This window comes from Vigna unguiculata, chromosome 3, assembly GCF_004118075.2.
Source record: "Vigna unguiculata cultivar IT97K-499-35 chromosome 3, ASM411807v1, whole genome shotgun sequence".
In the NCBI taxonomy this organism is placed as follows: domain Eukaryota; kingdom Viridiplantae; phylum Streptophyta; class Magnoliopsida; order Fabales; family Fabaceae; genus Vigna; species Vigna unguiculata.
The window spans coordinates 58,122,500-58,145,329 of record NC_040281.1 but is presented as its reverse complement, the minus strand read 5'-3'; the positions used below and the strand labels follow the sequence as shown (position 1 = coordinate 58,145,329).

Here is a 22,830-nt window from a genome sequence, read left to right as displayed (position 1 = left end):
ATTTGTAGTCTATCAAGTGTTCAATAAATTTATTTTTTCTATTGAGTCTCACTATTAATTTTTTTGGTCAATTGGATGATATAATGTCACTCCTATTGTCATCACATGTCATTTTATTATTTTAAAATTTTAAAATTTAAAATTTTTAGGATTTTATAATTTTTTTAATTAAAATTTTATAACTGTATAATTTAATATTTTTATAATTTTATTGTTTTAATTCAAAATTGTATAATTATAAAATAATAATAAAATCATAATACTTTTTATTGAAATTTGTAAAAACTTCTACCTTCAGAGAGACATATTATTGGATTAATGATGTAACGTTCTAGAAGTTAGTTTTACCTTTTTACTATATTAAAAATTGAACTCCATTAAGACAAATGTTGATATGTGATAATGAATACTTTTAAAAAACTTAGTTTTCATAAAAAGAAAATATTGATAACAGTTTTAATGCATAACAGTATCATATAATTAATAAATTTTTCAATAAAATTAATACATTACTTTTTATATCCATAAAATTTAAACAAACTTTCTCAAAATACATTTATTTAACCAAATGAATTTTTAGTTGTTTATGAGAGAAAAAAAAACTTGCATAAAAAACTTGGTTATTTAAATTCAGAATTGTATAATTATAAAATTATCATTTATTATTTGAATTAAAATTAAAAATATATCATAATTTTATATTCACAAAATCATAATTTTATAATTATATAATTTTCAATTAAAATATTAAAATCATCAAATTACAAAATATTACAAAAATATAAAATTATTAAATAATAAAATGACATTTGACACAGTTAAACAAGATGATATTACAAGATAATAATCTTGTTAATCACTTAAGAATTACATCACCTCACATAAAAAGTTAATTGCGACATATTAATGGAAAAAAATAAATTTATTAAGTACCCAATAACCTACAAAAATTAATCCGAATTCGGTAAAAAAAATTTAAAAAATTTATCAGAAACTTAACATATAATTAAGCCAAAATTAGTAAGATAAATACCGTCAAATTGAGGTGTTACACTTAGGAATGACAAAAATATCCGTGCCTGCGGATATCTACAGATAAAATCCGCGACGGATAATTACTACCTACGGGTAGCGGATATTTTAATACCCGCTTATAAACGGGTCGGGTATGGGTATCATACTATCCGTATTTACGGGTACTCGTTACCCGCAAAAAATTAAAATTAAAATGTAATTTATATTTTATTAAGTTAAATTTAATTAAAATTATAAGTAATAGTATATTTTATTATGTCAAATTTAATTATAATTAAAATTTAATTTAATTTATATTTTATTTTTATAATTTTATATTAAAAAATTTATAAAATACATATATTTTGAAATATTTGCAGGTATCATGTATCCACGGGTATCAGCGGATTTTAAAAATATCCACGGATATTTTTTAAGCGGATACCCGATGAGTAAACAGACAGATATGGACGGATTTTTTTTTGACGGGTCGGATTGCAAGTAGACACTATCCATGCCCGACCCGACCCGACCCGTTGACATCCCTAATTACACCAGTCATAATAATAAAGCAGTAAAATTGTCAACAAATGTCGACTATTCATTCTCTGTATAATTTATATTTAACGTACGCTACGACTTATAAATATAATGGTAAGTACATCTATTTTAACAAATAAAAAGTTCATACTGGTCTACTTTTCAAAATTGAAAGACTTGATTGAATTTTAAAGGTTTCATATTATCACATTTTAAAATTGAATACTTCATTGATATTTTTATTAATAGAAGGACTAAAGCTAACATAAATAAATAAATAAATAATAGAGAAAAATGTAATTAAGCCTAAGAAAAATCTGTACAGACCGCAATGATTGAATTGAGATGAATTGGAATTAAATCGATTCATACCGTTTGGGTGGTGGAGAAATAAATTAAAATATGAGTGAAAGTCGTTTAATCAGTCTAAACCACAAATTTCCAGAGTTGTAAATGGCATGGTAGATAAGTGTGACACATGAAGGACGGGATGAGTCACCGTTCTAATCTAGTACGTGTTGGAAAAATTGAAGCCTTCTGGCTAACGGTTCCTTAACACTTGTCATTGTTTGAAGCAGTTCTATCTTTGACACGCACCTCGCATACCTCATTGACATATGTAACATCGATGTGGACTACTCCTAGATTGATTCATCACATTCCAGATTTATCAAGTTTCAGGACCAAAAGTTGCCGCACACGTTTCACTCACTTTGACCTCCTTTTTGTATTGGATTTGGATATCCAAAGGAACCATCATCCATGCTTGAATTTTGTTCAAATATAAGATAACTTCATCTACTATACCTCAGGGTAGTTTGTTTTCACAGCTCCCTCTCAAGAAACAAGTCATGCCCGAGAATGGGTCACATGACTCGGATAAGATCAATCCATTTCATCCCTTCCTTGCCAAGTGTCAACATAGCACAAGCTACTTAGGATATAACTTTTATGTGATTGAGCAATTTCGTGTTACTTAGGTACATGAATTGAATATGCTTAGTTTACTTGGACAAATCTTATTGGATCATTATCTTATAATCTACTGAACTTTCAAGTCAATCAATAAAACTGGTTTGGTTTTAGGTAGGATAAACTGCTTTTAGTTTATGGGTTTTATTGTCGGAGACAGCCAAAGAAAATTGTTCATTTACATGGAAAAGTTTGAGCGAGTGGTTGGGTACTGCACAAGAAACTTCTGCCGACCCACTGAAATTTCAAAACAAAAATATCAGCATGCACGACCACTCAAGCTTGTCTAAAATAAGTGGTTCTCCCATCGGAGCCAGGACTTGCAAAATAAAGTAATACATATTATGACAAGTTTTAGGTATGGAGAATAAGAACATACTTCATTAACACAGCATCTTATAGGAGTACTATTTTACTATATAATTATTTGCGTACGAATTTGATAAAGAATTAGATAGTGTATCTAGATATCAATTGAGAGACTTCAACAATACTCTAACTTCCCAAATAATACACTTTTCTTTTTTTATTTTGTGTTTTATAGTTCAATATGTGCATTAGAATTTCTAAAAGGACGTTCCTAACTTTTATCCGATTATTGTCTTAATAGTATAAGTACCTGAAAAAAGTTAGTAATTTCTGGCTCGACAAGATAAGGCAGAGAGGTTTGAACATCTGCTGATTTTTTTCTGATAAATGGTTGGTGATAATTTCATTTATCAAATTTACTGAGATTGAGACAGTACATTGGTAAAAAAGTGAAGATCGTTGACAATTAACTCTTCCACACACCGCAGCATCTATGACAAGTTCTTTGCAAGGAAAAACAAGTTTGCCAGCCTGTTACTGTTAATGGTACCTCTAACCTTTGCAGGACTACAGCTGCATGGTCTGAGCCTCATCATATGAAACTCGTGCCTAAATTTAATTAAACTCCAAAAACCGTACTTTTTCCCTACAATTTGCAACATCCAACCATAAAAAAAAGGAAGTTCAGTATTGCAAGTTTCGGTTTTCACTCAGAAACCAAGGAAACTTTCGCAGGCAGTCAACGAAAATAATAGGGTGTCAAGAAAATTAGTTGTCTCCTCAAACCTTATTTTATTGTTGAAAGAGTGCTGTTAGGCATGTTTTCATTGAACGGTGCAGAAACTCATAATCCTTGTTTCATACAAAAACGAAAAAATTTAATGCGAGTTATGTGAAGAACATGAATCAGCTAAACTGTGAATTTCTAAGTATTGACCTTTTAAAATCAACCTATGAAAGTATCATTCTGTACAAATACTGTTTTCTGTATCACTTTCTATAATGTTCCTCACAATACTTGAGAAGTTATTATGGATGAGGATGGTGTTGATGGGCACGCAAGTCCTTCAAGCAAATTGATTACTTCGTTAGTATCATCCAAATAGTACTTTGCCATACTTGGTTTTTGTCCAACAGTGCATGCAAACACTTTGGCTATGGTTGGCAGAGCTGGATTAGACACCGAACGAGCAATACTTTCGAACATATCTTCATCTGAGCGATCATCTCCTATGCATAGTAGAAAATCAGGTGACTTTCCCTTACTTCGCATAGTTGAGATAATGTCTTCAACCGCTTTACCCTTGCTCACACCCTGCATTTCATACAACAAATAATTCAACGAATTACCATCACAAAAGTCACCTCGATAAACAACTTTCGTCCCAATTAAAAAAGGAAAACCTTTTTTTCCGTCTCTCCTAACAAAACAAACCATTGTCTAAGTAAACATATACGCATTTAGGCCCTAAGTTAAGTACTACCTGAGGTTTAACTTCAACTATATGTTGTCCCCTTGTGACCACCACTGACTCATTGGCCAGCACACTTTCCAAGTGATCAAGAAGCTCTTTTGCTTGGCATGATCCAAAATAAGGATCTGCTTCTTGATGATGCCACACCATTGCGCTTTCCTTGTGTTCAATGAAGGAACCATCCGTTGCTTCTGTATAAAGCGCCATCACAGGTTCTGCAATCATTTTCCATTCACAGTCGACTGCCAATCCGCAAGTCTCCCAAGTAGAATTCGTACTCCACCTGCAAACAAATGAAAAACGAAAAGATGATATCACAACAAGAAACACCAAAACCGAACATTTACCAATCTTCGACAACATGGAAATTCAATGTACCTAGTGAAGAAACCATGCTCAGCAGAGAGACCCAATTTCTCACAGGGAGAAAACCATTTGCTCAAGCAATCTTTATCCCTGCCGCTCACAATGAACACCATATTTTCGGGGTCACTGCATAAGTAATTCAACACAGAAATAACTTCCCTGCTTGGAGTCTTGTTTATTGAGGCCTGTGGCATCACGGTGCCATCGTAGTCCAAAAGGATCAACCGACTGTGTGTATCTCTATACGCAGAGGCAATGTGATCTACAGAGAGCTTCCTAAAGGTAGGATCCAGAGCAACAATTCTAAACCCCAATCCGAATCCAACACCCCAGTACCTCTTGGAATAATGCTCTCTACAAGCTCTATCTAAATCCTGATCAAAACTCCTTGCCCAGTAAGCCACGTCATGAGAGCTAATGTACTTGTAATGCTTCTCATGGCGCAAATGTTTCTCTGCCTCCGACATTGTTGCAGCCGAACTCATTGCCTCAGCAACTTCATCAATGTTCCACGGATTAACCCTGATGGCTCCACTGAGAGAAGGGGAACACCCTATGAACTCAGACACAATTATCACGCTCTTTTTAAGGGATTTGTTATCCTCGCCTTCAACCCCAAGAGCCTTATCCAAAGCAACAGTCCCCTGCCTACACACGGTGTACTCATAAGGCACCAAATTCATCCCATCCCTCACAGCATTCACGACGCAACACTCAGAAATGGAGTAATACGCTACCTTCTCCTGCGTGGAAATTGGTCCATTCACAAAAACAATAGGCTTGTACCCCTGTTGCGAATACTTCTCATTGATATCCCTCGCAATAGCCTCACTCTCGCTCTTCACATCCTGAATATCCTTCCCTTTACTCCTGGCAGCGTTCAGAATCTGAACCAACACGACCCGACCCCGCAAACCTTCGTCCATTTCCAGAAGCTTCCCCAGAGCCAAGAACTTCAAACTAATCCCCTTGAACAAGTCCATGTCATCCACCCCCAATATCACAATCTTTCCCTCAAACTCCTTCTTCAATTCTTTCACCCTTTTTGACGTCTGGGGCAACGACAACACCGACTCCAAGAGGCCCAAGTGAATCCCCGCGGGAAGGATCTTAATCGTCACGGTCCTACCGTAATAATCCAAACCAATGTAACCCCTCTTGGACTCGTAATCCAGCCCCAACATTCTGCTGCAACACGATAGGAAATGCCGCGCGTAGTCGAACGTGTGGAAGCCGACCAAATCGCAGTTGAGAAACGCCCGGAGAATGTCCTCGCGCACTGGCAAAGTCCTGTATATCTCGGAGGACGGAAAGGTATTGTGCAAGAAGAACCCCAGTTTCACGCGGTGGAACCGCTTCCGCAGAAAAGTGGGGAGGACCATGAGGTGGTAATCGTGAACCCAGACATAATCCTCGTCTGGGTTGATAACTTCGGTGACCTTGTCGGCGAAGATCTTGTTGGCCAGGACATAGGCCTTCCACTGGTCGCGGTCGAAGTGCGCGCCCTGGCTCGGCGACATGGGTAGCATGTAGTGGAAGAGAGGCCACAGGTAATGCTTACAGAAACCATGGTAGAATTTTTTGTGAACCTCTGGGGGTAGAAACGTTGGGACGCAGCGGAACCTTTCGAGGAGTAACTGAGCCACTTCTTCTTGTTCGCTCGCTTCGATCTCTGCTTTCAACGAACCAACGTACAACACTTCCACATCCGGAGGGAAGCCATCTTTGAGCTGAAGGACCAGGCTGTCTCTGTCCCACTCGAACCTCCATTTCTTCTCCTCACGAAATGCGCGTATCGGTAACTGATTCGCCACCACGATCCGCCTCTCGCGCGGCACCGGCGAAACCACCTCGTCCAATCCAGAATTCTCCATGCCGTTCATGTCCAACTCCGCCACGTCTCCGGTATCCGTGGTGACCAGCCGCGGAACCCGAGCCAGCGCTTGGTAATCATCCACTGATACCAAATTCAACAACCCCAAGCAAGATCTTGATAGCATTGTCCGGAAAGAAAAGAATAAAGAAAGAAAAAGAAAGAGGATTTTTGTTGAGGGGGTGACGTTTCTTGTGTTGTTGTGAATGAGATGATGGTGGTATTAGAGAAAGATGGATCTTTGAGTGATGAAAATCCCAGATACTGATGCACCTTCCATGATGGAAGAGCGTGGGTGGCGTTTTTGTCTGCAAGAAGACTAAGAAACTAGCGAGGATAAGAACGAAGTGAAGGAAAACTCAACCGGTTTTTATGTAAACGTCTTCATCCAACGGTTCACGTTTCTTGTTCTCTCATCTCAGTTTCCTAATTCACGACTCTTCTCTCTGCTCACTGCTGACTGTAACCGACTACTCTCTCTCCCTCTCTTCCCTATGATGGCGTTATCCTTCATTTATTACCTTACTGTGGTATAGTTTTGTTTTCGGGGGTGGGAAGTTTACGGGTTATAGCCGGTAGAAGCGGATAAGGATGTAGGTGTATTTAAAGATGAAAAAAATAAAGGGAAATATGAATTGAATGCCAATTCATAGGATCACGTGGTCTTTACGGCAACGTAAGGGAAACAACATTTCCATTCTTATTAGCATATACAGATTTTATTCAATAATATATTTTTTATTATTTTCAATATAATTGCACGTTCCTAAAGTTAATTAATACAAGAGCCATGTTAGAATTAGAGATGAAAGACTTTTTTTAATGTGGCAGTTTCCCGGTCAGAACTAAAGATCAATGTGAAATAGCACTATAATATATTTAAAAGATTGTTTTTTATTAATATAAACTTTCTTGCACACATGAATATGAAATCATGCATATGAGCACATTCGTAAAGAGATGACTACACATGAATTTGGCGTTGTTGAGCAGTGTGAATGGGAGATGTGAGACAGAATGCAGAAAATAATGAAAATATTGGATTGTAAATTAGAGGAAAGGGGAGGGATAGAATAAAAAATAATGAGAGGATAACGTTATTTATGGCATTGACTATTTACCTACTGCCACTACTGTTTAAATTGCAATAACGTAGAGGTCAGTTAAAAATGGTTTCATAAATGGTAGAGATAGGATTGTATAATATAATAAATTAATTTAATAATTAAAAGTGATGAGAATAATTGTAGATAAGTGTGGTTGAATGCAGGAGTGGGAAAGTGGATAGAAACGAGGGATATGATGGACAGGTGGGAAAAATGGAAACGTTTAAAAGAGAAAAAGCAAGATCATTCCTGGTTCGCCAACAACATCCCAATCCATGTTCACACGGATGTCTTCTACTTTTATCGTTTGAACTCAATAACTTTGCTTGGTGTTCCTTTTTTATAGTTATTAAAAAAAATTACATCCAAAATTAATTATGATGTCTCTTTAAAACATATTTATTTTAGTGCTGTAATTTTGATTATATCTTTTCATGATTTTGTATAAAAATCAAATCTCCTCTTATCTTCTTCCTTTTCCTCTTTTCTCTACATATCTAGTAATTCAAATAAAGCCCATCTTCTATTTCTCCGTATATTCATGATCTTGTTACCATTGAAGCGTTAGTTAGAAGAGAAATGATATTGATGTTTAAGGTAAAAGGAGTTCCTAGAAGTGGCCAGGTGGATGTGTGCCTGACTAACGTGGCGTGTGGGTGTCGCCTTTCCTTCACGGACAACTTTTGACTGCTGACTTGGCACCCATGCTTTTCTTTTTCCTTTTTTTTTTTATATTAAAAGACTAATCCTTTAATTCCACAATAATCCCTCAATCTCCCGAAACCAAAACAACCCTCGCATGCTTTCTTTCACACACTCCTTCGTCATAACACCTGTTTTAATAAATAAATAAATATTTTAATATAGAGTAAAGCATGAAATTTTAAAAAATAAATAAATAAACAGTTAACCTAAAATAAAATATAACTGGTTAGAAGTGGATTTTACGCCGAATATATTTATTTTGTGTATGGATAAAAAATTAGTGATGATTCATTAGCGGTTTATTGTTTGGTAGAACAGAATATAAAATAAAATCAATATGATAGATTCAATTTAGCTTTGATATCATGTTAAAAATAAATTTTAAATTTAACTTAACCCATAAAATCGACATAAAAATTGTACTCACTTATATATTATTATTTGATTTTATTTTTATTTGATATATAACTTCCCACGCTACTTATTCAGAATTTTTTCTTCCACGAATTACGCTTACCTTCACAAATGATAATAAAAAAAGCACCGACTGATAGATTTTTTAATCATTATTTATTCATAAAGATCATATCACCGTTTATTTAAACTTTTTCAAAACATTTTAATAGTAATAATTTTTCTTATCTTTTATAGATTTGTTGAAGCTTTTCACAATATCCGATAGACATAAAAAACAATGAATTAATTCTATCAGGAGAATATTATCAAAATATTTATTGCCTTTTAAAATCCTCGTTTTCTAATTATGGGAAAAAATATACTTTTGTTTTATAGGTAAAGACTTCTAAAAACTAAAAAAAGAAATTGTTGTGTTCTCCATGAGTTGACTTGGGGCGATGGTTATCCTGAGAAGAGAGATGTAAAGAAGGTGCGACACGTGTGAGAATAGGGGCAATACTGTTGATGATTTCTGAGCGAAGATGTCAGTGGGCCTGCACCTGTGACTTGTGAGAATTAGTAAAAAGGATAGAGATACAAAATTTTGAACATATGGATAGAGTGGGCCCCACCTCTCTCCATCACATTTTACGTGGCTTTGTGGACCCCACTTTATCTACAAACTCTTTTTAATATTTTCTTTTTCTTTTTTAGTTTACCCATTCACGTGGCCGGCATCTTCTGCTGTATCTTCAATTCTTTGCCTCCGAACATGGGACCCACCATTCCTCGCTTTTTCATTTTTTTCTTTTTATTTTAAATCTAATTGTTTTTATTCTTTTATCTGTCGTAAATATTTTTGTTAGGCACAGAACATCCATGATTCAACAACATTCTCACGCTCCACCTTCTATATCCTTCCATGTAAAACTTTTTATAGGAATGCACCGCTTCAGATATTACGCAGATAACTCAATCTAAATTTCAAAGTCCAGATGAAAAGATAGACTTTCGAATTGTGAGTGTGTAGTTAAAAGATAATTCTAAGGTTATAAGAAACGGCATATAAACTTTTAACACCTTTTATAAAACATGTTCTAATTTTATATAAAATATGTTTTTCTTATAATTTGTTCCAAAAATATTAAGAGCTACAAATTATTTCATATGGATTTACAATGTATACTTTCTATAATTATTTTAAAGAAATTTTGTTTAAATATATATTTGTTACATTTTTTTATTTTAATGGCATAATTACCCTTTTCAAAATTATTTTATATGAAAATTTATAACAATATGAAACATTTTAATAATAAATTTTAAAATAAACAAGAAATAAATCTTATAAATGATAGTTAGATGTTGATTTCTTAGTTTATTTTAAGATTTGCAGTTTTAGAAAATTCTCGTTTTTACATGTTAATTTTTTAAAAAAAAAATTAAATATGTTTTTAGTTTTTATATTCGAACCGTGAAATTGAATTTTGTTTTTATTTTAAATTTGGTATATTTTAGTTTCAAATTTTAAAAATTAATAAATACAAGTTTTTAATTTATTTATGTTAATTTTTTAATGTTAAACACGAGATAAATGAGTAAACAAAACTTTAAAATTAAGAAATAATTTTTTTAAAAACAATTCTTAGATCATCTAATATAATTTGTGATACAAATTTGATCATTTTAATGTGCTAAGAAAGGTAAATAAAATATAAAAAAAAGGAAAAAGAATACTGAATGTTTAAATTAAATAATATCTTCTCTAAAATTCAATCAACTTAATATGAATTTTTTTGTTAAATTTTAAAAATTCAGCATAATTGCAAATATTTTATTTCACATAATATTCAGTACCCTCAATGATATACTCAACAATATAAACTATTTTCAAAATATATTAAAGAAATAAGTGTAGATAGAAACCTACCATCACACTAATTTAGGTGCCATACCCAATACAATGAATGAGATTGTTAAAAAGATAACATTAATGGATTAACTATGCTTTTCCAATAAGTATATATATCTTTTCAAAATCTAAAATGAGAACATCACACTAAGGTTTTGCGTGTTAGTTCAGAGGAGTTGTACGATTAGTATTTATATTTCTTTATATATGTTTTGAGGACAAATTATATAATTTTTTTAGTGTGCTGGATTCAGAGATTTAAAAAAGAGAAGAGGTGGAAAAGAATAAGATAGGTTGCAACTTACAAATTGTTTAGATATGTAAGAGAAATAATGACTTCTTGATAAATGAATTATATTTGACTTCTTGGTAAATGAATTGTATTTTACTTCTCAACAAGTTTTGACTTTTATTTTAATATATATATATATATATATATATATATATATATATATATATATAATATAAATTATATAAATATAAATACATGTTTAACTATTATTTAGTTCTCTAATTTAGTGGTGTGATTTATTTTGGTCCTTTTATTGTTTCTAAGTTTAATTTAATCTTCAATCTAAAAAATCACTTTAATGGTTTAAAAATGTTTAATTTTTAAAAAAATTTAATTTAGTATTTTTAGTTAAAATTTTGATTCAATGTAGTCTTCTTATTTTTTAAAATTTTTTAATTTTTTCCTTTCCATTTTGATACCAAATTAGTACTTAAGCTTAATTATGACTTATATGTTAAAGTATTTTTCTTATAATTTATACACCAAATCACTCTCCATCTAAATATTCAAATTATTTTATTTTGTACACCCTACCTAGATACTCAATTTTTTTATATTTTGGTGAAGTGATTTGACATGTAAATTCGATTTTTCTTATTTAAGTTGTAACTAAGTTTAATTATTAATTTAGTCTCAAATTGGAGATCATAAAAATTTGATCGTTTTAAAAATAAAAAGACTCAGTTAAATAAAAAATTTAAATAAAAATACTAAATTTAAAATAAAAAAAAGATTAAACATCTATAAATAATTAGAAGACCAATTTGAATATTTATTTAAAAAAATGAAGGATTAAATAAAAATAATAATAAAATAACTAAAATAACCACACCATCATATAACTAAATCATTAATTAAAGATTATATTGATATATAAATACATATAATTTATGTTTTTTATAAAGATGGAACAGGACCCACGCCGGTCCCCTATGGATCCGTTCTCCTGGTGTGTTGTATATTGTTCGTGGAAGAATGTATGTGATTGTGTTGAATTTTCGTGAATGGTAAAATAATTCATTTTAAGTTGATTGGATTGAACAAAACACAAATTTAAGAGAATTGAACTACCCTAAAAAATAGTTTGTATTCTTTCTCTTTTTTAATATTCTTTCTAATTAAATCATTGTATTTGATGTTAAGTGATTAGAAAAAAAATAAAATTTGAATTGTAAATTTTAGAGTTTTTTCTTGTGGCAACTCACTTTTTTTTTTCTCAGATCCTTTATTCCTACAGAAAATAGGGTAGACGTAAATTGTTCAAATGATAAATTTGGTAGAATTGGGTTATATTGAGAGAAAAATTTGGCTTCTAAAATTAACAGATTGTGAAAAAAAGAAGGTTGCATTTGGTTTGTTTTTATGTGGAAAACATGATTAATTTCGAGAATAATTTAAATTTTGAGTTGCTTAAGAGAATTGTTTCGCAAACTAATGAATTCTCCTGAAATGTTGACTGTGAAAATGAGGAATAAAAGATCCTAAAAATTAATGTGCAAAAAGGAGAAAGTAAAGATAAAATGAACTTTGAAACGCATTTTCTTTTACTCCATCACTTAAATGAGAAAGATTTAATAAATGGCAATAAGAACCAGGTTGGATGGCCACTAAAAATTAGGTAACAGAAGAAGTTGTCAAAAGGGGATTTAAAAATGAATATGGAAAAATGATAAAGTTTGAGTAAAGATTTGGACAAAACCAACTTTCAAACGTTTTGTTTGACTCCATCAATTAAATGAGAAATTACATTAAATGAAAATAATAATGAAGTTGGATGTTGAATCAAGATTTGGACAAACCACTTAACCAGTTGCTTATTCAAATATCACGTTGGATGTCTAATGAAAGTTAGGTCATGGAAGAAGCGATTTAAAAATAAAATTAATCCTCCAATTAATATGTAAAAAGTGTTATAAAATAAAGGTAATAAGAGAGACAAAGGAGAGGAAGAATAGAGAATGAGAGAGTAGGGAGCAACTTCTGGTTTTATGTGTGTCTAATTACTGATAGGACGAGTCCTATTTATAGGTACAATATGGTAACCCAGAAAGGATATAAAATCAAATAGTAAATACAAAATATTACATCATAAAGAGTAATGAATAATATGATTATCAATCATATGAGTAATTGTATAAATCAATGGACGACCATTAATTCATAACACTCCCCCTTGGGTGTCCATTGATAAAAGAATGTGCCTCGTTAAAACCTTACTAGGAAAAACCCTTTGGGATAAAAACCTAGTGAAGGAAAAAGAGTACATCATTCTATATAATATTGTTCTTTGCATCTTCTAATTTCTCCCCCTCATGTAAACTTACATCATTAAGATGGCGGAGTCCAATCCTATGAACCAATTGCTCAAAAGTTCTCCTTGGCAAAGACTTTGTAAATAAATCTGCTAGATTTTTACATGAGCGAATCTTTTGGATCTCTACATCACCATTTCTTTGAAGATCATGAGTGAAAAAGAATTTTGGAAGAATATGTTTTGTTCTGTCTCCTTTAATATATCCTTCTTTCAATTGAGCAATGCATGCACTATTGTCTTCATATATCGTTGTTGGTTTCATTTTTCCCAAGGATAAACCACAAGTTTGTCGCACATGTTGAATTATAGACCTTAACCAAACGCATTCACGACTTGCCTCATGTAATGCTAAAATTTCTGCATGATTTGACGATGTTGCTGTTATTGTTTGTTTCACAGATCGCCATGAAATCGCTGTGCCACCACATGTGAACAAATATCCTGTTTGTGATCGACCATTATGAGGATCTGATAAATAACCTGCATCTGCATAACCCATTAGATCTAATTTTGAATCATTTGGGTAAAACAAGCCCATATTCATAGTGCCTTTAAGGTAACGGAGTATTTGTTTTACTCCATTCCAATGTCTTCTTGTAGGTGAAGAACTATATCTTGCTAACAAATTTACAGCAAATGCTATATCGGGTCGAGTATAATTAGCAAGATACATTAGTGCTCCTATAGCACTAAGATATGGTACTTCAGGACCAAGTAGTTCTTCATCTTTTTCTTGAGGTCTAAAAGGGTCTTTATCAACATCTAATGACCTCACCACCATTGGAGTGCATAGTGAATGTGATTTGTCCATATAGAACTTTTTAAGCACTTTCGTTATATAAGCTTCTTGATGTACAAGAACACCTTTGTTTAAATACTCAATTTGTAATCCCAAACAAAACTTTGTCCTTCCAAGATCCTTCATCTCAAATTCTTTCTTTAAACAATCAATTGCCTTTGTGAGCTCATTAGGAGTTCCAACTATGTTTATGTCATCTACATAAACAGCAATTATGGCAAATTCATTCTCGGATCTTTTCATATAAATACAAGGACAAATAGGGTCATTTTTATACCCTTCCTTTAATAAGTACTCACTTAGACGGTTATACCACATACGTCCTGATTGTTTCAATCCATAAAGGGACTTATTCAATTTTATTGAATAATCCTTTTTAGAATTTGCTTTGTTGGGCACATTAAATCCTTCAGGGAGTTTCATATAAATATCATTTTCCAAAGAGCCATACAAATAGGCTGTAACAACATCCATGAGGTGCAAATTCAAACCTTCTTGTGCAACAAGGCTAATTAAATATCTAAATGTTGTTGCATCCAATACTGGAGAATATGTCTCCTCAAAATCAATACCAGGTCTTTGTGAAAAACCTTGAGCAACTAACCGTGCTTTGTATCTAACAATTTCACCATTCTCATTTCGTTTTTGTACAAAAACCCATCTGTACCCAATAGGTTTTACACCCTCAGGTGTGCGAACTACAGGTCCAAAAACCTTTCGTTTAGCAAGCGAATCTAATTCTGCTTGGATTGCATCTTTCCATTTTGGCCAATCATTTCTTTGCCGACAATCTTCAATTGTCATTGGTTCTTGATCATCATTGTCACTTATGACATCCTTTGCTACATTATATGCAAAAACCTCGTCAATATTGACTTTATTTCGATTCCATATTTTATGATTCATGACATAATTTATTGAGATCTCATCATTTTCAACAATTTCAGGTACCTGAGGTTCTTCTGGAACCGAATCATTGATTATGTCAAAAGAATCTTTTGGGACTTTTACCCCCTCGATTAGGCCATCTTGCCTTTTTTCCCTTTTTCTCACACGAGGATTTTTATCTTTGGAACCCAAAGGCCTACCACGCTTTAGGCGTGTTTGAGATTCATTTGCTATATTAGATTGTCCAACAGGAATATCAATTCTGATTGGAGTATTAGCAGCGGGTATATGCGACTTAGTTACCCTTTTTGTGTCAGTAAAAGCATCTGGTAATTGGTTGGCCAATTTTTGTAAATGAATTATCCGTTGAACTTCTAGTTCACACTCTTTTGTACGAGGATCAAGATGAGATAGTGATAATTCATTCCAACCAATATCTTTTTCCAGTTTCTTTCTTTCTCCCCCTAACGTTGGAAAAATTGATTCATCAAAATGACTATCAGCAAATCGAGCTGTAAATAAGTCACCTGTTGATGGTTCAAGATATTTTATTATCGATGGAGAATCATATCCAACATATATTCCCAAACGTCTTTGAGGACCCATCATAGTCCTTTTTGGTGGGGAAATTGGGACATATACAGCACACCCAAAAATTCTTAAATGAGAAATATTTGGTTGTTGACCAAAAACCAACTGTAAAGGAGAGTATTTGTGATAACTTGTTGGTCTGATGCGAATCAATACTGCAGCATGCAGAATTGCATATCCCCAAGTAGTCATTGGAAGATTAGCTTTCATAAGTAAAGGTCGTGCAATCAATTTTAGACGTTTTATCAATGATTCTGCAAGTCCATTTTGAGTATGAACATGTGCTACTGGATGTTCAACTTCAATTCCAATTGACATACAATACTCATTAAAAGCATGAGATGTAAATTCACCAGCATTATCAAGACGAATTTTCTTAATTGGATAATCTGGGAAGTGGGCTCTTAACTTGATCAATTGTGCTAATAACTTAGCAAATGCTTGATTTCGAGTTGATAGTAAACAAATATGTGACCATCTAGTGGACGCATCAATTAATACCATGAAATATCTAAATGATCCACATGGTGGGTGTATTGGACCACAAATATCACCTTGTATTCGTTCTAAAAATGAGATTGACTCATTTCTAATTTTTTCTGGTGATGGTCTTATTATCAATTTTCCCTGCGAACATGCAGTACATGAGAAATCATTGGACTGAAGAAGCTTTTGACTTTTAAGTGGATGTCCACATGAGTTTTCAGCTATTTTTCGCATCATGATATATCCAGGATGACCCAACCGATCATGCCAAACAAGAAATTCATTCTTATTTGTAAGCTTCTGGCTTACAATAACATGCGTCTCAATCGCATTAATATATGTGTAGTACAAGCCATAAGAGAAGGCTGATAATTTCTCCAATACACATTTTTTATTTGACTCAATTTGAGTGATATAAAGATATTCAACATCTCCTTCATTATTTGTCTCAATATGATATCCATTTAGACGAATATCCTTGAAACTTAATAAGTTTCTATTGGACTTAGGAGAATAAAATGCATTTTTAATATGCAATCTTGTACCTCTTGGCAGAAGTACTGTAGCTCTTCCAGAGCCTTCAATTATATTTGTAGTACCAGAAATAGTACTAACATTGACTTCTCGCATTACCAAAGTAGAGAAAAATTTATTACTCTTGAGAATTGTATGAGTTGTTGCACTATCAGCAAGGCACAGATCCTCATCATTGGTGTTAATGCCAATATTCATTCTTCATATAAACATAAATATCAATATTAGAGATTACTTTGTAAGAGGAGAGAAAGAAAAAATAAAATAAAATAAAATAGAGGATTTTATTCATAAAAACATAAAAACTTGTACATATAAAAGCAACATGAATTAAATATAAAACATTGTCTTAAAAATTAATCATAAAATAAAACTATTTTCTAACACTCCCATCACCAATAAGGTGATCAATGCTTCCATCGGGTTTAGAAAAGAAATCACCAATATCAAGATGAGTAGTATCCATATGACCATAATCAGAATCACCATCTTCATAAGCAAAGTGTGTTTCTACATTCTTCTTTTTAAGTGATTCTTGGTAGAGTTCAACAAGATGCTTTGGTGTATAACAGGCACGGGTCCAATGACCTTTACTACCACAACGGTAACATATATTTTCAGCCTTTTTGCCATTATTTTCACCCCTTTCTTTTTCCTTTTTCGCATTCTTGTTCCACTTCTGTTGATGAAGTTTCTCTTTGAAATTTCCTTTATAACCATGTCCACGACCATGATTAATAGCACGACCACGACCACGACCATGGCTACGACCACGGCCAAAATTACGACCACGATTATTATTATGGTCTTGACCTCGTCCATGATTATATGGATCAGATGTTGCTGCATTCACTTCTGGGAATGGAGCAGAACCAGTTGGTCGGGCCTCATGATTTTTCATCAAGAGCTCATTATTTTGTTCAGCCACAAGAAGGCATGAAATCAATTCAGAATATTTGTGAAAACCTTTTTCACGATACTGTTGTTGCAAAAGCAAATTAGTTGCATGAAAAGTTGAGAATGTTTTTTCCAACATATCTTCATCAGTAATTCTTTCTCCACATAGAGTCAATTGAGAAGTAATTCTAAACATTGCAGAATTATATTCACTTACAGTTTTAAAATCTTGCAACCGTAAATGCATCCAATCATAACGAGCTTTTGGCAAAATCACGGTCTTTTGATGGTCATATCTTTCTTTTAAATTTTTCCATAATACAGAAGGGTCTTTTATAGTAAGGTATTCAATTTTCAACCCTTCATGAAGATGGCGACGAAGGAAAATCATAGCTTTAGCTTTATCTTGTTCAGATGCTTTATTTCCTTCTTTAATAGCATCACCCAGACCCATTGCATCTAGATGAATCTCAGCATCTAAAATCCATGATAAATAATTGTCCCCCGAAATATCAAGGGCCGCAAATTCAAGCTTTGCAAGATTTGACATGTTTTAGAACTAGCACATAAAATATTAATATAATCAAATTTCATGTATGAAATTATTAAAATCAAATAATAATAATAATAATAATATGACAGAGAAAAATAAATCAAACAATTATCATTACACAAAAAAAAATGAGATAAAGTTTGTGAATGAGAAAAAGATTAGAAAGAACCTTGATTAAGGAATATAGAGCGTTGTTCTTAGGGAGAAAGAAAAAAAAAAAAAATATGCCTTCACGCTCAGTTGGATAACCCTCGTGCTGATAACGTGTTATAAAATAAAGGTAATAAGAGAGACAAAGGAGAGGAAGAATAGAGAATGAGAGAGTAGGGAGCAACTTCTGGTTTTATGTGTGTCTAATTACTGATAGGACGAGTCCTATTTATAGGTACAATATGGTAACCCAGAAAGGATATAAAATCAAATAGTAAATACAAAATATTACATCATAAAGAGTAATGAATAATATGATTATCAATCATATGAGTAATTGTATAAATCAATGGACGACCATTAATTCATAACAAAAAGAACAAAGATTGAGTAACCTTTTTTCTCGAGAGAGAAAAAACTTCTACAGTTTTATTCGTTTTCAAATATATTTGTTAATGATCCAAATTTTAAAAATAAAAAATATTTAAATGATGTTATTTTCTAATAAAGTTTATTTTAATTTGGTGGTTTTTTTTTAGTTTCCGAATATATATATATATATATATATATATATATATATTTTTTTTTTTTTCTTAAACTCTTCACTTTTACGTTATAACCCGTTTTTTTATATTCCTTTTAAAAGATAATACAATATTTCTTTAAAATGTATTAATAACTTGATTGTTTAAACACGTAATTTCTCATTAATTTTCATTTTCAAGATACAAAAATCTTATCTCATATAAGTTTAGACATCGAAAAACATCTTAAAATATCAAGTTTTTAATGTAAATTAAACTTGCAACAAAAATATTATTATATTAATCGCTATTAAAAAATAAAGTTGACAAAAAAGTATTTTATCAATTATTACAATGTTATTCATTGTTTCAAATATTAATTTATTGAAAAATATGAAAGAAAAAAGAAATCCTAAGGAAGTCTCTTTTCCATTTCTCTCATATTTTCAGAAATATTTTAACATCTAAGAGGTGAGTGAGTTTAACGTACTACAGGGTCAAGATTTATTATTCTAAAAAGTGTCATTAAGACATTTCTTTTTATGTTAGGCTCTTAGAGTCTTTTAATATGACGATTCTAACACTTGAACAACGAAGCCATAAAAAAAATACATCATTCTTCCACAAATATGCGAATTCATTAATCTGTTAGAAAATATAATATTTTAATAAAAAAGAAGAAGTGAAGGAATCACAGCTAATTGAGTTGCAAAATATTAATTGTATGAAGGTGTAAACTGAATGAAAGGATGTTGTATGGTAGCCAGCTTGATTGATTCATTAAATTAATAATCCAACCTAATGTAGGTTGTTGGTGGCTGCTAATGTGAGAAATAATAATAATTAATGTTAAGTTTATCACATGATAATATTTGATTATATAATATTTTTTTCAAAGTCTTGCTCCTTCATTTCTTAATTTTACCGACATTTTTTTGCCAAAATTATTGTTGTATTTTTCTCAATCTATTTTTTTATTTAAACTTATTATTAAAACAACATTTTAATTGTAACTCGTCATTCACTATATCATTATAATGTCAAAAAATAACAAGAGTTAAGCAGTATTATGTAATTTACAATTACACTTTCATTAATAACATTGAAAAATCATTTAAACTAATGCTTTTTCTCATGTAAAAACTTCATAACCTTGTCTCTAGTCATATTATATTTGTTAACTTTCTATCACATACAAAACTCTTTTAAACAAAATTTTAATATCTTAATTATTATCCATAAACAAATCACTCACCCAAACAAGTATGCATACTAATTCCAGCTACTAATCCAACAATTCAAAGTATTTTGTTTGAAAAGTCAAATTAGTATGTATCAAGTATATTTTAACTTTGTATAAGATATACCTACTACATTACAAAGTTCACATAACCTTTTGTAAAAAATAAAAAATAAAAACAAAAAGTAAAAAAGTGACATCCTTATGCATACAAATGGACTCTTACACCAATATGCATAAGATATGTTGAAAATTAGAGAAAAATATTGGTCAAGATGATCAAGTAAATTGAAGTGTCGGAAATTTTTAATGATGAACCATGTCATTAATGATCTTGTATTATGTATTGCATATAAGTAATGTATGGATTTAAGTTGAAAAGAACAAAACTTATATTATTTATTTATTGATTGACTAAAAACAACATAATTTATTAATATAGTTGTTTATCAAATAATCCATTACGTATTGGTATGTTCTCTCTTCTAAAAGTTCTTGATTGCTTGTTTATCACTTAACAAGATTTGTAATCCTTTATAAAATATTTTTTCATGTTTGCGAAAAAAAAAAACAAGATAATTGATCATCACTTAATCAATTAAATCAAAGCTATGTCTTTATAAAAAACTTTCAAAAAAAATTTTAATTGATCATCATTATTTCATGATAAATCATTGAAAAACACTTCAAAAGGATGTGCACTTAATAGTTTGTTTGGTCATAAGTAATTTAATCCTTAGTATTCATCATAAACACATGAATTTTCTTGTTTCTTTTCTTAATTTGTATTTTACCTTGTATTGACATGCTTTAAAAAATGTCTGTATATTTTTGAGAGATTGTTCAAGAGATATTGTAGGTGCATTATTTAGAAGTGTTGTAGTTATATTAATAACATTTTCAGATAGTGAAAATAATTTTAAGGTTAAGTGGTTAACATTAGATACAAAATAGGAAAGATTTGAACTAATATAAAATAATTTGTACAATCTCTCTATCTTTTATCTTTATTGTTTCTCTAAATTGCAAGAAAGCATATTTTCTCATTAAGTATTTAAAAAAGATTTTCAAAATATGTTAATAACTAAAAAGATATTAAAAATCCAATTCAATCCCTTCATAAATGATTTAATCCTATTTGTTTAATAAGATATCTCCATAATAGATTTTGGTTTTATATATAAATCACTTCTATAATAAATCTTTGATATTTGACAATAATTATCCTTGATTTACTACTTGATCAAGAAAATAGTATTATTACATCTCAACAAACACATCAATATTTTATACAAGTACAATATGTTAGGTTTTAAAACATCACGTTGTTCATGTTACACTTAATTTTAAACAAGTGCTAGAGTGCATCCACCAGTTGACTCAACCACTTAATCCACCTTCTTGAAGTCCTTATATAGAAGCCAATAATAGAATATTTTAACATTATTTTTTCCTTAGTTTTTAACTTCATTTTTTAGTAGGACAAAATTATGTAAGAAAGTAATGAATTTGTTTGGACTAAAACACAACTCGATGTATCACCTGATGGACAAGTACTTACAAAAAATTACAGGGAGTGTAACAAAAAAATGGCATGATATAAATTTTACATAAATGAAAATCTAACTTATTATTAACATATATTGCTGCAAAGATAACATGATCATTCACTTTTGAACATTATCTTCCAATGATTTACATAAATGGGAAATTGAGAGTAGTTAATATTTATATAGGTCACCTAACAAACTGGTTTTGAATATGAAAAGCAACCAAACATTTATGAATACTGCCAAATAAAAAATTCCAGCAAGTTCATTTGTGAGAGTAGGCCAGCCAGCAAATGAAGGTCTCTTTCCACCTTATGCACAAAAGTTCACGATCTATTACTAACAAATATGGAACTTTTAATTAATGCATTGCATAGATAATTGAGACGAAGCTTTTGAATATTAACGAGACTCAGAATATTCAAAGTACAACGCATTCCCTCCACCTCTTTCTCTCTTTTCTTATGCTCTTACACCAAAGAATATTATTACCAATAACTAATCTATATTAAGCTTCTTTGTCTTTTAGGCCTTGGTGTTCCCCTTGGACAGGCTAGAATGCAACTTTTTGGTCTTTGAAAAAGAAAAGAAAATTGTGATGCGCTTGGAATTTGGGAGATAAGGTGAGTGAAAAAGACTTTGATATCTTATTTCCACGCTAACACTAACAAAGGCCTTATCTACACTAAGCAATTTCAAAAGCACAAGACACAAATTGACAACCTTCATCATTTGTAGTTATCGTTAAGTTCAACAAACCATTAAAATAAACATCATCTGCTTCGCTTTTTATTTCAAATAGGGCGCATGGATAAGTGGATAACTAATATTCTAAAACCTAATATTCTAATTCATCTTTCTTTCTACCGTCCTTCCTTCGTGCCCAACCAAAAATAAAAACATCTCAATCATTATCCTAATGTGTGTGATACATTTACTGCCCCTTTCTTCCAGAAAAGAGGGAATTTTTGCAGTAAGTATGAACTGTTTCATGATAGTATAAAATTACTAAATAATTCCGTGTTAAATTTTGATTGCACCAGATTTTATCTTCAAAAAAGCTCGAGCCATGGACTGGCATTTTCTATAATCTGGTACTATGTTTTACTTTTTAATTCTTTATTCGTTTGGTTCCTTTGACGAGTACATAGATGGATCACTTAATTTTTATTTTTTTAAAATTGTCGCCAGGTCTAATGTTGAGACTCGCATGGTACCTATAATGATATTATATTACCTGTGACCCTTTAAGTATTCTATGGTTGATAATTTCATTCTAAACATTTGTGAAATTTACGAAATATTAATAAATAATAAGTGTTATACGACTAACTTGGGTATTTG

At 31.3% G+C, this 22,830-nt stretch overlaps 1 protein-coding gene across 1 annotated transcript; it reads right to left on the bottom strand.

Annotated features, from left to right (window-relative positions):
- Positions 1–3,607: 3,607 nt before the first annotated feature.
- On the bottom strand, positions 3,608–6,676 carry LOC114177334 (probable alpha,alpha-trehalose-phosphate synthase [UDP-forming] 11). Its single transcript, XM_028062628.1, has 3 exons — positions 4,689–6,676; positions 4,320–4,593; positions 3,608–4,150 (listed from the first exon to the last, which is right to left on the bottom strand). Exons 1-3 carry the CDS (start codon positions 6,674–6,676, stop codon positions 3,845–3,847), a joined length of 2,568 nt encoding a protein of 855 aa, XP_027918429.1. The 3' UTR covers positions 3,608–3,844.
- Positions 6,677–22,830: the final 16,154 nt, after the last annotated feature.